Genomic DNA, 14,822 nt, shown 5'->3' with positions numbered 1-14,822 from the left:
ATATATATATATATATATATATATATACATGGATATACGTATACATATCCAAAGTAAAGAAACACAACCATACAATTGATAACATGCTTACGAATCTTCTATCGATTATGTTAACAGTATGATTAGATTAAACACTATTTACAATACATGATTGAATAATTACAGTAATAATTATAGTAATGCATTTGTCAAGATTTCGTTTTGATCATATTTTAATAATAGATTCTTTGGTTTGTTAGAAGTTTGGTCAATTTGTCCTCAAAGAAAATTCACAGCGATATCAAGCATTATATATCTTTATATATATATATACATCTAATTCCGATCAAGAAAAATCATCTAATTTGAAATTAATAATCATTATCTATTTCTTTCCTCTCAAACTCAATTTACAATATCTTTTTTGAATCACGAATATATTATACTATTTATTTCTTATTACATTACTATCGCATGACATTCTCGCCGATATTGATTCTTCTATGTGAATAAAAATGATTCATTATTGAAATTAATAAGAATTAAATTAGAACACTGTATACATTACCGGATAGGGTAATTGACAATCTGATAGTTATAATTGTAATCTATTTTTATATCACAGAAATGCAAGTCACTTGTTGAGATAACGTCCATTCGCTCGTCGGAAATAAATACACAATATGACCGCGAAATATATAAAAAAAATTTCTATCACCATTTCGTATAAAATTCATCAGTTTCGCGAGAAATAGCGTCACCAACGACAATCAAAACACAGACAGATGTTTCCTAGAAATATTAATACTTCGTAATATATTTAATTATGACTAAACATCCGTCCATTACTGGTACACGATCATTTAAATTTATTTATACTTACGTTTTTGCTCATATTACGTGCAATGATTGTCACATATTTGTTCAAAATAAAACGAAAGAGAAGAAAACGTTTGCCAGTAAATTCGTGACCATATTGAATTAAATCTGCTGTAAAAGTCTTCCATAATGTGACTCCAATACTTCAAGACTATTTACATAGATATGTCTTAAAACGCTTGCATGCGAGTCATAGAGCTTAAAAGACAAGCGATAAAAAGTAGCAGTGTTATACTCGAACTGGATGCCGAGGATGTATAGAATGTCAAGAGTTGTCTAAAATACGCCATGTATACTGAAAATTGCTTAATCATGTCCTCAAGATACTCGTTGTTCTTGGATTGTTTGGTTATTGTCGAATTTGTCTTGTTCGTCAGTTTCCAGTCACCGCACTTAGGAAAATTATAAGGCACAGCTGGCATTTCCTCGTTTTCGCCCACCTTGAAGATCAGTGACATTCCTACTTCCGCATGAAACTCGATGTGGCAGTGGAATAGCCAATATCCTGAAAAATATTGGGCAGCTCGATTATTTACCGGCATACATTGACGTTTTTAATATACTCATTTTAAAAAAATGTTATTTGTCTCTTTATATGTGTTGTGAAGTCTTACCTGGATTATTAGCGTGAAATCGCACAATAGTATAACCACCGTCGGGTACGGTCACCGTATCCTTCAGAAGTGCCCGTTTAAGTTTTCTGCGTATTAAACCTTGTTTATCTAGTTCTCTCACTTCAGCGATGGTAATATTATGTCCTATCCTTTCCATAGCCACTACACGGAACTGATAGCCGTGAAGGTGAAACGGATGATTTGCATCATACGGAACACCTGTCAAGGATTATTAGTTACGGTGAAACTTAGACGGTTTAAACAATTAGAGATACGCAAGAAATATTTATTGCTTATACACACCTTCGTCAACAAGAACTAGTTCCACTACGCTACCAGTTTTAATCTGAAGCACATGAGTGCAAGCGCAATATTCCTTCTCGCATCCCACGACCGTGCTGGAGTTGCAAAATTGATCTGGCTTAATAAGATGTCTTTCAGACAGGAGCGGAAACGGCGGCAGCTTCATTGATATGTGATTCAATTGCGGTGTGAATGTTTGTGGTTTTACTAAAAATTTATGATCGAAATATTTTATGAAACAATAAACGGTATACACTCTTTGAAATCTAAACTCTAAAACTCTAAACCTGTGTGTAACTTTCTTGTTAAAAAGCGTATATGATGTACAATCGAATTGGATAATTGAAAGCATTTAGTAAGTGGAATATTTTCCAATAATTAAATAGTTAATTATAGATTTGTTAAAAAATATAATGCACATTCATTTAATAGATATTGAAAATTTATGATTTTATTTTTCTTTATTTTTGATTATAAATTAATTTAAAAAAATATATATTTAATATATTTACCTTGATGGAAACCATATAAATCCTTGCGATGAAAATTCGGATTATCTTTCCCGTAAAAATCATATGATATGTAAAATTGATAATCAGGTTCTTTGATGTTTGAAATATCATCGTCGTCCATCGCGTTCAACATTGGCATACTGATGCTATTATTTGATTCAGTTCCTTCATTTAAAGCGTTTACTTGCTAAAATCAGAAATAATTTTTTATTTCTTCTAAAGAAATTTAAAACGGACATAAAATAACGTTTTCAAAGCCACTTAAAAAATATTATACGGAAATCACATGAAAATATTAATATACATACCAGTCCATAGGAGTTATTTCTTACACGATCATATGAAACTTCTGTTATTGGTTCTTTATCGGGTGCGCCTTCGTATCGCAATTTTGCGACTTGATAGGCGCTCGTAAATCTTTCATCGCAATCCATCAATCCTCGAAATCTTATCCAGTAATTGTCCACCGGTTGGTCCATGTTAATTATAAAATCAAATCTTTCCCCGGCGTAACTTACCAGCGATTCGGCTGCAATCACATTACATAATATATATTTAAAAAAATCACATAATAAATCTATAAAAAAAATACTGAAAATCGTACCTCGTACCGATACAATATCACGCCCATCTGAACTGATTACGTACAAAGTATGGTTGTCGACAGAAACTTCTATAGGACAATTCAGGAACTCTGCATTAATAAGTCTGAATCTGTACCGAGATTTCTACAAACATAAATACATAATAAATAAAAATCAGATTCGAATAAAAATACACACAATCATGTAATTTTATTTTTAAAAAGAGGAAGAGAAAGTAAAAGTGGTTTTTAGAATAAAATTATATCGACTGTAAGATCTCTTTTGAAACAAATAGACTGATCTGTGAAATATGTAATCCTTTTTCTTTGTTTGTGACAAAAATATTTTATTTCTTATATGATAGATATAAATATACATTTAAGAAATTAACAAAATTAAAAGTTTTGAAAGCGTTAAAAATAATGCAATAATTGCTGCATTTAAAAATTGAAAATTAGCTCAAAATAGATTTGAATAACACAACAGGATGAAACATCTTACAGTCATCTTATGCAAATTAGTCTTTTATATTAAGAATACTTTCTCTTATGACTGAAACTTACCGGTTTTACGACGAACGTCGTAATAGGCATATCAGCCAACGTCTTATTTTTATCTTTAAAACGGCCCAAGCCGTTTATGAGTAAGTTCGGCGCTTTGTTTGTACCGTTAGCATGATAATGCGCCAGGAACTTGGTGAGACCCAATTCATGAACCCAATCGGCGACTATTAATGTATGCTCATCGTAATCATATAAATCCTTGTGCCAGTTCATTTTAGGGGGTACACGAACGATTAACGAACCGAACACGCCATCACCTCTTTGAAATCCTGCAGACAAACATGCAATACAAAATATTACAAACAATGGAATTCTTAGAAACAGTTCATTTTCCAGAGCATTGTTATTAATGACTATTAACAATTTGTTAATTTAAGCAATTTAATTTCTTCAATTTTCTGCAGATAATAAAGTTTTTGCAATATCGTTTATCTAAATACGGTGAACACTAAGAGGTCAGGTTATCTTCTCTTCTTAACAACTACTTAAGATAAGGATAATGTGACTTTAGCGTTCACCGTATTTAGAGTCACATTTTTTATTGCAAAAACTCCCTAATATCAAGTACGAATATTTGGGAAAAATTTAGCGTACCTGTATGAGAATGCCAGAAATGCGTGCCGGCTTCAGTGGCGACGTAATTGTATTGGAAGGTTGCTCCAGGAGGGATAGGACATTGCGATACGTAGGGTACACCGTCCATGTATGGCGTGGCAACATGATGCTGGCCGTGCCAGTGCATCGTAGTGCTCTCCGCATGCAATAAGTTAATCATATCGACTATTATCCTGTCGCCTTGGCACACCTGTAATTAAAGTAATTTCCCTTAGAATATTCTCATCTCACTTGATTTGCTTGATCTAATTCGCAACGACCGTTTATCGACCACAGATCGCGCTAAAATGAGATAATATCGACCGAATATCATTATCGGTGCTTGCGGTTTGTAATTAAAACGAAACTACTCGCGTGATTGAATTATCAATAATTCCCGAACATCGCAAAGAATTTTATTTTCGTATCTATAATAATTGTAATGAAATTGTAAGCGAAATCTAGAAATCTAGAAATATATATACGCATACGAACGTATGAGGATACTCAATGCTATCACGAGAACGGTGGGGTTCATATTGCAAATATCTTATACTGTAATGACTGTTTAACGAGCACTTTAATTATTCGCGCGGCGATTATTCTGTCAAACAAATGTTTATCAAACAAAATAATCGACGCGCGAACAATTCCTCGGAGTGCTTGTTAAAGCGTCATTACAAGATTCCACTCAAAATATATTAAGTTATAAGGTATAGGATATCTGCAATATGAATCCCACCGCACTGCACTCATAATAGTATCGCATAATGTGAGGAAACATTGGCGAGCAGTAATCAAGCTGCAAAAGATTGCAATGAAGAAGACGAAGCGATGAATTATTTCTCCATCTTTATCGATCATACTAAAAAATCCAACTGACTAAGAAAATAGTAATTAGTGATCAAATGAGTCTCGCAATAAAAACCCGTACAAATTACTTTTAAATGATTTTATTTATATCCGCGGAATTTAAAATATACACACACAAAGAATAAAGATCGATTGAGAAATAAGCGGAAATTAATTATACGTAATTAAATAACTAATAACATGTAATTAAAAGCTGAACGAGCTTATCCTCTTCAGTTTTTTAATACAAAACATTCATTTCGTTCATATATTTATTCATTTTCTACTAATAGCACAAACATGTAAAGATTCTCGATGTGGTTTTCCTGCTGAATAAAAGATCGAGGTATCGAAGTAAATAAAGCAGAAGCATAAATATGAAAACTAATATGTATTACGAAATTTAGTTTTTTTATTAATATTACACTGTAAAAAATAAAATGTTAATTTTAACTTAAAGACGTTTAGTGGACTTTCTGAGACATGCAAAAATGTTAAAATTAACACAAAAATATTAATTTTAACATTTTTGCATTTCTCAGAAAGTCCACTAAACGTCTTTAAGTTAAAATTAAGATTTAATTTTTTACGGTGTACGTACCTCGATCGGCGGGCCTGGCATTTGCCGGTTCACAACCATGAGAGATCGATTTATGCCATCCGCCGGGATGCAATGAGGCCGAAAGCAGTCTGTGATGTTGAAGGGGCAATTGTAACACGCTTTACTCATTGTCTGGTAAGACTCCAGTTTGAAGGTATAATAACAGTCCAGAGGCGCCGCATCATCCTTGCATGTTCGTCGACATGCATGATGCTTCCAGTCGATGACATCGACAATTTCCGGATCAATCGGCGTCAGACCAAAGTCATTGTATGTCGTTATTATCTTTTCTAAAATCCGAGACAAATGCTGATTTAAAAAAAAGGTTCTATCACTAAAACTCGAGTTTTAGTGATAGAACCTTTTTTTTTAAATCAGCATTTGTCTCGGATTTTATTTGTGTATCTTGTCTGAGAATGCGCTTAGATTGGGGAAACAGAAAAGATCTTTTCTGTTTTTCCCCAATCTAAGCGCATTCTCAGACAAGATACACAGATGAGAATGTAAGAAATATTTAATAACCACACTTGTTATACATATTTGAATTGATTTTCAAATAAGATCTTAGATAATATGCAGCGATCACTTCTGTTATTTAAAATAGATCGATAATTAGTGCTCAATTAATTTCACTTTTTTAAAATTATATTATATGTTATTATATTATTTATTATCCAATGTAGAGAGAGAGTATGTTTAATATCCTATAAATTATCCAATAATGTATTATTATGTACAAATAGAAGAATGTAGAATGAGAATGTTTGAACATATTTTTCATATAATAGTATAAAAATTTTATTTCATACGAAATCAAAAATAGGAAAATGTCAATACGATTCAGACATGTAAATGTATAATAAAAATAAAAAATTCCAATTAATATGTCACCAAGCCGAAGTAAATAATGAAAAGCACTAACCTGATAAACTTTCATAAACAAGTAGCTGGAGTAGAACAAGCAGCACGTTCCAGATTGTCATTCTCGATCTGTAACAAAGGCAACTTAATTCAGAAATACATCAGATATGATAACACGTAAAGTTACATGTAATGCTTTGTGAAATCCTAAAATTACGGAGATTACGGAGATAACAAATCGACGAAGATAACTAAGATTTAAAAGATATTGTGCGTTCGTACCTTATGTAATAAGTGAGCGTAAAGCGTTAAACACTTTGTGAATTTGAGTTAAGTTTAAGACATTGATGTACAATCGTACAAAAAATAAATAAATCGATTCGAGTCAGAAAAGAAATTAATTTTTAATTTTCGAAAAAAAATTAGTTGGAAAATATTTCGATTTTTATTTTTTTCCATTATACTCTAGAACTCGCTTGGTTTCATAATACTTTAATTATAAAATCGATCTTGTTCACGCTATTTCTATAACGTTATATTTCATATATATCTCTATAAAGATATAATTATAGTTACACTGAGAAAAAAGTTTTGTTGATATATGACCAACAAAAAGTTTTATGTTATTCTAACAAAAAATTTTATCATAACTAAATTTTGGTTAGGACAACGAAAAACTTTTTGTTGGTCATATATCAACAAAACTTTTTTCTGAGTGTATGGAGAACTATGAATATTTTTCATTATTATTATATAACTACGTATTTAATGATTATTAATGATAATTTAAATTTTCTGCGCAAATAATTTGCAGAAGATAGTAAAATTACTGATGACTAAGGGTTTTTTTTACTAAGAATTCAACTTGAACGATCGAGCCTCATTTAAACTTTACGTCTTCTTACGTCAATATACAATAAATGGTACGATAATACAAAATGTTCTACTTCTGGCGTATTTTAATGACCCATTAGTGAACGTGTAATAAGGTTTTCCCTCAAACAAAATGACAAAAATAATTCTTTATCACAATTTTCTAATGTGTTATTACATTTAATATTTTAATTAACAAATTTAAAACAACATATAGAAATACAGTCATTTATGTAACTTAAAGTTATTAAAGTAAGTAAATTTTTACAATTTATTTGCTCGAACTTAATTCGCGAAAATGCTTTTATTTCTAATTGCTTAATATTATAATTATTAATTTTGAAAGTTATTTGATGGAATTGATTATTTTTGTTGAAATGATATTAAGAATGTATCTTATTTTCAGGTAACAAGCTGATGTCATTTTAGCATTAAACATCAGTTTGATGAAAAATGTTGACAAAATGATGTCAGTTCGCTACTTGGGTTTTTAATATCTTATAAACTTTATATTTGCAATATCTAAACTACGCACTTTTTATTTTAAACATATTTATTAGTATAAAACTTGACATACATGATATTATATGATTACTTTTATGAAAAATTTGCGGGAAGTATATCTCGCTTAATTACTATAGACACATATGAAACAGCGTTTGATGTTTCAAGTGAAAAACTACGTTGATATCGGTAATGTTGAAATCCCTAATGGATCTTACAACATAATATATACGTCGTAACTTTACAAGTTTAGCACAACTTCACGCAATGTATTGCATCGTTGCAGCACTAGACATGGCTGTTATCTGCAATTATGATAATAATATTAATAACCATCATTATTTCCGTGTTATAAAAATTTTCCCTTCCCCAAGCAAATTTATACCAAAGTACTTTTCAATCTTTCCTTAAAACAACTTTAAATGTCAAAACAATTGTTAATAAGTCTATAGGTATATCATAATTGTTTATATTAATTAATAAAATATTAATTGTTGGTTTTTATTATCAAAATAATTTCTATGGTCTTTTATATAAAATATTAACAAAAATATATGTTAAGTTATATATACATATATACCTGTTATGTAATACTAACGTATATTTAATTATTAATTTTTATTTCAATGTAATAAACATAACATGTATATATATCCTTATAAAGTTTTTAAATAATTTATATTATTAAATTGATAATGAAAATGTTTTTGTTAAAAAGAAATTTTTAGAATACCGTTCTGGCTACTTGCCAGTGAAAGTTCAAAGAATGCTCAAGAAATGTACAATGATCTGCGAAACAAAATCTTAGAATTTAATTTTCTAATATATTTCGTTTGTTTGTTTTGTTATTTAATATCTCTTAACGAGAAATGCGAGCACAACTTTAATATTAAACGTGACATTAAACCCGCATATTTTATATATATTAAAGTCGGGATTGCGCGAGATCAATCGAGACATGTGCAACCAAGAATTCTCGAATGTACCGCACGTGATATTAGCGAAATAACGAAAAGTATAAACTTTTTTTTGTATGCTAATAGAACAATTAATAATATTCAACTTTCACGTTACAATATGATTTCAAAGTGACTTTAAATTTTTGTAGTGGAAATTGTATTAGAGATACCCAGGAATTTTAAGGATATAGTTTAGTCTATATTATTTGAAGGCTCGGTGCCTAATTAATCTAATGTAAGATTAACTTTAATCTGATCGGTTTAATTTACTCTTTATCTTCTTTTAATTCGAAGAATTCAAAGAACATAAAGAGTAAATTTAGTCAACATTAAAGTTAATCTTATATTAGTGAAATTGAAGCCTTAAAGTAATAACTAAGAGCATTAGTCAGGCAGTATTAAAATAATTTATAATTTTATCTGATTATTGTTGCATCAAAACAATGCGTAAATTTTACACGTAATTGCTGCATCTCATAAATATCACTAAAATTAAAAAACAAGAAAGATGCGTGTCGATATTTTTCAAATATTACTCTTTAAATTAATGGGGTATTTCGATTTACGATATAAAAGCAGGATATTTTTTAACAATACTGTACTTTCAATCATTTTCTTAAAAGAGGAAAGATACAGGCAGATTAATGCCACTTACCTCATCGCACTCTCAATCATAATCAATAATTCCAAACACTGCAATAATCACGGGAGGATGACGAGTATTAATATATATACATATACAAAATATATATTAATATATATATATATATACAAATAATACCAGAATAAATAATTCACACTATTGCAGAAAATACTTGATACACGTCGCCGGGCGTTCAACTCTCCTGGCCACGACCGAGATTCGGACGCACCATGCTATGCACGCGTTTACATTGAACGGAAGTCGCGTCTCTTCTCTTGTCTTTGCGACGAAACGCACGACACACGGGACGTTTTACGTGGATGACGCTTTACAGAGGACTGGACCGGCGTCACGCGCATTCGTTCCTCTATATGATAGTATAAGAAAGCCGCAGGAGGTCTTCTCCTCTCCTGTGAAGATTGTGCGTACCCCACGAGAGTAGCCACCATGAGAGGGGCCTTCTGTCTCACCTATAGTCAGATCAGGTATAAACGCACGCAATGACGATGACGTAAAATTGTAGGATATTCACAGATTTTTTTTCCTTTTCTACAGAATTCTCAAGTTGCCCCATCTGAGTCTGTTGCTCAGCTCGTAACCAATAACTGCTGTGTGCTCCGTTTTCCCCGAAACTGAATTTGTCAGTGGACTTTCCACCTGTTACCCGAAGCTCGCTGACTAATGTACACGTGTACACAATTAGTTATATGTAGATACGGCGGAGCACGAGTGAAATTAAGATCGGTATATCCCCGATACTTACATCTTCTAATAAAAAATTAATGAGACGTTTTTACAATGAACAATTATAATAATTGGTGGGAAGTAAGACAGACTTTGGCAAGTTAAATTGCAGATAAACAGATAATAAAGTCAGATTTTTCAGTTAATTTCGCATAAACTTTACTCTGTAGTTTAGAGTTTTTTTTTTATTATACAGTATATATATATAAAGAGATGCAAAATATAATCGGTTTCTTCCATATATTTGGAAAAAGAAATCATTCTTGACATTTATAAAAACGTGATATTAAAGTTAATTTTAAATTTTAATCATATCTCTAATAAACAATAAAATATTTATAATTATGATTTTTTACAAAACTTATCTAAATAATGCAATTAGTAATTTTATGTTAACATGAAGCTATTTTATTTAAGTACTCGCGTATATTTATATAAGTTTAACGTAAAGCGAGGATTATAATCGTTTTGACAATATCACATAAAAATAATTTGAAAACAAGATTGGAGTTATCTTTTATCATCAAACAACTTGATATATATAACGAATTAAAAGCAAAATAAGAAAGACATTTTATCAATCAAATGAGATAAGAAACTTGATACTTAATATAAAGTAGAAAGACTTAATATAAAGTACAAATTTCGAATGAATTTAACATCTAAACAATTACATAAATATAAAGCAATTTACAAAAAGATAAAGAAATTATGCAATATTATTATTTTATATATAATCTATATTACTTTCATTCTAAATTTAATTGATTTAGTTTATTCGATTTGCTTTAAACTCTTCTAACGCGATGACAAATGAATTTGTACACGGAAACACTCTACAGGGTGTCAGAAAATTACCGGCAAATGTTTCGTGCATGGATAGAACAGACTATACTGAGTCGAAAAGTCCTGTACCATTTTGCGGTATCAGCAATAGCTAACGAGATATTAATTACTAAAAATTGCAAAATATTGGCTTTGAATAATTTTTTACTCAAATACTATTAACTTAGAATTTTTTCAGAATTTTTTATCAACTTTTTAGTACTGCATTTTCTTATTTTTACCAACATGAGAAAATACGGTATTAAAATATTCTGAAAAAATTCTCAGAACTTTATGAGAAAAAAATAAATGATTTTTATCTCCTGCAGTTTTTCTGTAAAGCTGATAGTATTTGAGTAAAAAATTATTCAAGACCAAATATTTTGCAAATTAATATCTCGTTAACTATTGCTGACACTGCAAAATAGTCAGGACTTTTCGACTCAGTATAGTCTGTTCTACCCACGAGCGAAACATTTGCCGGTAATTCCCAGGCACCCTGTATACCAAATGTATTTACAAAATTTTATCTGATCGAAAATGAACAAAACACAATATAATATACAATTTACGGTATTCATAATTAATTGCACTTACTTTACTGCACGTACAAATTTCGGTTCTTTCGTAATCAGAAGAAGATCATCGGCAACGTGACATTGTTCTTTCCAGTTTCAAATTTGTGGCTTTTTAATTCTATTGCGGTTATTTCGTAAATATGATGACTGATTTCTCTTGTTAACTGACTTGACATTATATTCACGATTTGTCCATCATCGACACTTGACGCATTGTAATACATATACATATATGCAACAACAAGAAGAAGAAAAAGAAGAAAAAAGAAAAAAGAGGAGGGAAAGAAAGTAAAGAAGAAGAGGAGAAGAAAAAGAAGAGAAGAAGCGACGTCGAGTTATGCGGTTTGAAAACTTGATTTGTAATGGACTTATTCGTGAATATAAAACACACGGCACACTACGTGTTCAATTTGAAATAAAAAATCGTCGTTATCTTTGACGGAATCAGACTTAATACCCAAACGAGTGCGATAAGTATGCTGCCGGTTTCGTGGATTCTAGATTTGGATATGTCGCGTCATCTCGCGTCTCAATTACAGCACGTAATATTAACATAATTTCCTATTATTTACAAGTCCACTTCTTCCCTTTATTAAAGATATCTACATTATAGAATATTCATTGCAGAGCACATCTATATATTTTCAATATCATGTATGTATATAACATAAAGATTTTTTTAAGTGATTCAAAGGAAGATAAAACTCTTTCGTTGAATAAGTACAAAAAAGTTTTGCCGAATAATTTATTTGCAGCAGCCTTGAATTGAAGCAGGTAGTCTACTCTTAGCAAGTATTATGTATTTACAGTTGTTATTATCTTGATGATAGCAGAAGAATTGACTTGGAATATTATAGCGAAACAATTTGCAGATTCTACAATATTATCTTCAACAAAACTAATATTCTTTTAACAAGCTTTAATAACAATTGATAAAAATTTATTATGATACACAGATTACATCCAATTCTGTTCGTCCTGTAATTCATTTGTGCACGAAATGACTATCTTTTCTTCAAGGTACGTGTAAATGCATGTATCTTTTCTGAGACACGTAAAGCGTATCAGACGTCCTCACGTTTTATTGCGCACGTCTAAGAGACGTGTTTTATCGATATTATCTATAATGAATTCTGATCTTGTCAATGTTATTAATTAACCAAGAATAAGTTCCCGGGATCGATCTATACATATCACCATACATAAACACGAACATATATATATGTATATTATACACATATCGTATAGTGTATCACTCACTGCTTCTGTGAACCGCAGAAATAAAGCACGTGTACACAGGTAAACGTATGTGCGATTGCTCCAATATATACGCAAGCATATGTTCTATTAATTGATGAGGTAATTACGTAATATCACACCATGGATATTTACGATGCCAACCGAGCAGCTTATGTAATCGCAAATGAGAATTTAAGTGAAATGTAAATATACATATATTTTTTAAACGCTTTGATAAGAAATTTTTTTAGGAATTTAAAGTATTTGCTAATCGGACTAATACTCGTTTCTGTGTAAATTAATTTTAATCTATAATTCAATTTACACTTCATTTGTTTCTAATTATTAAAACTAGAAGAGAACGAAGAGTTAATTATTGAACCGAGATTAAAATTGAACTGCATTGGTAGAAACAAGCATAAATTATCTAGAAAATAGGTAAACAAGAAAGGAATGACGCATCCATTTTGCTGATATATAATACATTGTGAATTTTTAACTAGATTCTTGAAATGTAATTGTATGTTAATCTTCAACCAAAGATTGGAGATAATCTATAATTATTTATATAACCGTGAACATTAACGCTGGCATGTTGAAAATATTAGAAAACGGAGATCTCAAAATGTTCTATTAAGGATTCCTTTTTGTACAAACAAGCTTTGCTTTTACCGTATTTTAATTTATTTATTATGCACTTAAAATGAATGTTTATGTGCATCCTAATATCTCTTCAGACAATTTTTTTAAACATATTTGATACAATTTAATTTCTAGCTCTTTGATAATTATTAATAATTACAATAAAAACAATAAATCGATGGACTCCTTCTATTAATATAATAATAAATCGTAATAAAAGAGGCAATAGGAGTCGTTGCAAGAAGTAATTGCGCAGTGTCAAATATTAAAATTAATTATCTTACATACAATGTGACAATAATTTACTAATTTGTATGTACTTGACGTTGTATTAATTTACATAACTTGTATTACTTGACTTTACAAGTTATGTAAATTTTTCACGATTTGACTTTTATCACGATTTATTGATAATTATTATTATTTTATGTACGAAATGATATGACTTTCTAAAAGCAACACGGTGACATTTGTATCTTAATTGTGAAATCCGACACTATCAATAACTAAATTCTGCTGATTAATATTGTAAATTCACTAGTGGCTCACAAATTACAAAACATAAAATATAAATAGCATTCAGCAATGCGTGGCTGAATGCTCTTTATATTTTATGTTTGTGATTTATATTGATATACATTTTATACGCACATCAATTTTTGAGATAAGATACGATTAATAGATGTTTTCGAGACGATAATTTCGTTGAAATTTTTTATATCAACTGTATGTTTTTAAATCCTTGTGAATATATTTAAGTTTGTAAAATATTAATTCTTATATTAAAGTATATATAAATATAATATACAAAATTTTTTTCCCAAGTCAATGGAATGAAGAAACGGAAGTAAAAAGAGGAGTATTCCGTATTACAAGTCAGATGATGTTTTTATTCGGTACAGTTTTTATAAATAAGGCAGTCGAAATCAGTATGGACATCAGCTTTTATTTCTTTGGTAAGAATCCCATAAAACAGGTTTCAAAGGGAATTCCTCGTTCGGTCAAGTCAACGCCAAATGGGTAACCGGTAGTTGCCAGCTCGCGTCAATTGATGATGACGTTGAATGGCTGTACAAGAACTTCCTAGTTTGTTTATTGCAATCCATCTATATTATAGTTTATCACGTAAACAAGCAATTTTTATAAACTTAATTTACAAGTTCGATTATTATCAAATTTTATCCGTCACAATTAATTAATTATTCTTCTCAATAATTTGTCGAAGAATATCATTCGAGTCGTCATCGTTTCTTGACAAAAAATGCAAACAAAAAAATGGTGATTTCTGCGTTACGTATTACGATTACCTTAACTATACACTTATAGGCTGGGTTCCATTTAACGCTCGCAGCACTCGTGGAATCATTTCATCCTTGTTATTTATCTAATGTTAAACAAAGACGAATAATACTTGCGAGCGTTGCGAGGATTAAGTGGAACGCAGTTTTAGAAGAATATATATAAAGGATATGT

The 14,822-nt window shown here is 30.2% G+C and overlaps 1 protein-coding gene across 1 annotated transcript; it reads right to left on the bottom strand.

Moving 5' to 3' along the window:
* Positions 1-440: 440 nt before the first annotated feature.
* LOC108763098 (laccase-1) lies at positions 441-9,408 on the bottom strand. The gene is made up of 11 exons (XM_018510435.1): positions 9,334-9,408; positions 6,404-6,471; positions 5,482-5,771; positions 4,029-4,239; positions 3,435-3,703; positions 2,892-3,015; positions 2,596-2,816; positions 2,288-2,474; positions 1,776-1,982; positions 1,473-1,691; positions 441-1,363 (listed from the first exon to the last, which is right to left on the bottom strand). The coding sequence occupies exons 1-11, from the start codon at positions 9,351-9,353 to the stop codon at positions 1,029-1,031; spliced, it is 2,151 nt and encodes a 716-aa protein (XP_018365937.1). The 5' UTR covers positions 9,354-9,408; the 3' UTR covers positions 441-1,028.
* Between the last annotated feature and the right edge of the window lie 5,414 nt (positions 9,409-14,822).

The sequence above is a fragment of the Trachymyrmex cornetzi genome, unplaced genomic scaffold (assembly GCF_001594075.2).
Source record: "Trachymyrmex cornetzi isolate Tcor2-1 unplaced genomic scaffold, Tcor1.1 scaffold335, whole genome shotgun sequence".
Classification (NCBI taxonomy): Eukaryota; Metazoa; Arthropoda; class Insecta; order Hymenoptera; family Formicidae; genus Trachymyrmex; species Trachymyrmex cornetzi.
The sequence above is the reverse complement of the archived record's forward strand: the minus strand, read 5'-3'. Positions and strand labels throughout refer to the sequence as shown.

Excerpts from the sequence above, each read along its gene's own strand:
- LOC108763098 (XM_018510435.1), bottom strand. The coding sequence starts at position 9,353 with ATGATTGAGAGTGCGATGAG. Across the intron at positions 4,240-5,481 it reads TGCCAGGCCCGCCGATCGAG|GTGTGCCAAGGCGACAGGAT; the intron begins GTACGTACACCG and ends CTTTAATTACAG. Across the intron at positions 2,475-2,595 it reads GAAATAACTCCTATGGACTG|CAAGTAAACGCTTTAAATGA; the intron begins GTATGTATATTA and ends TTCTGATTTTAG.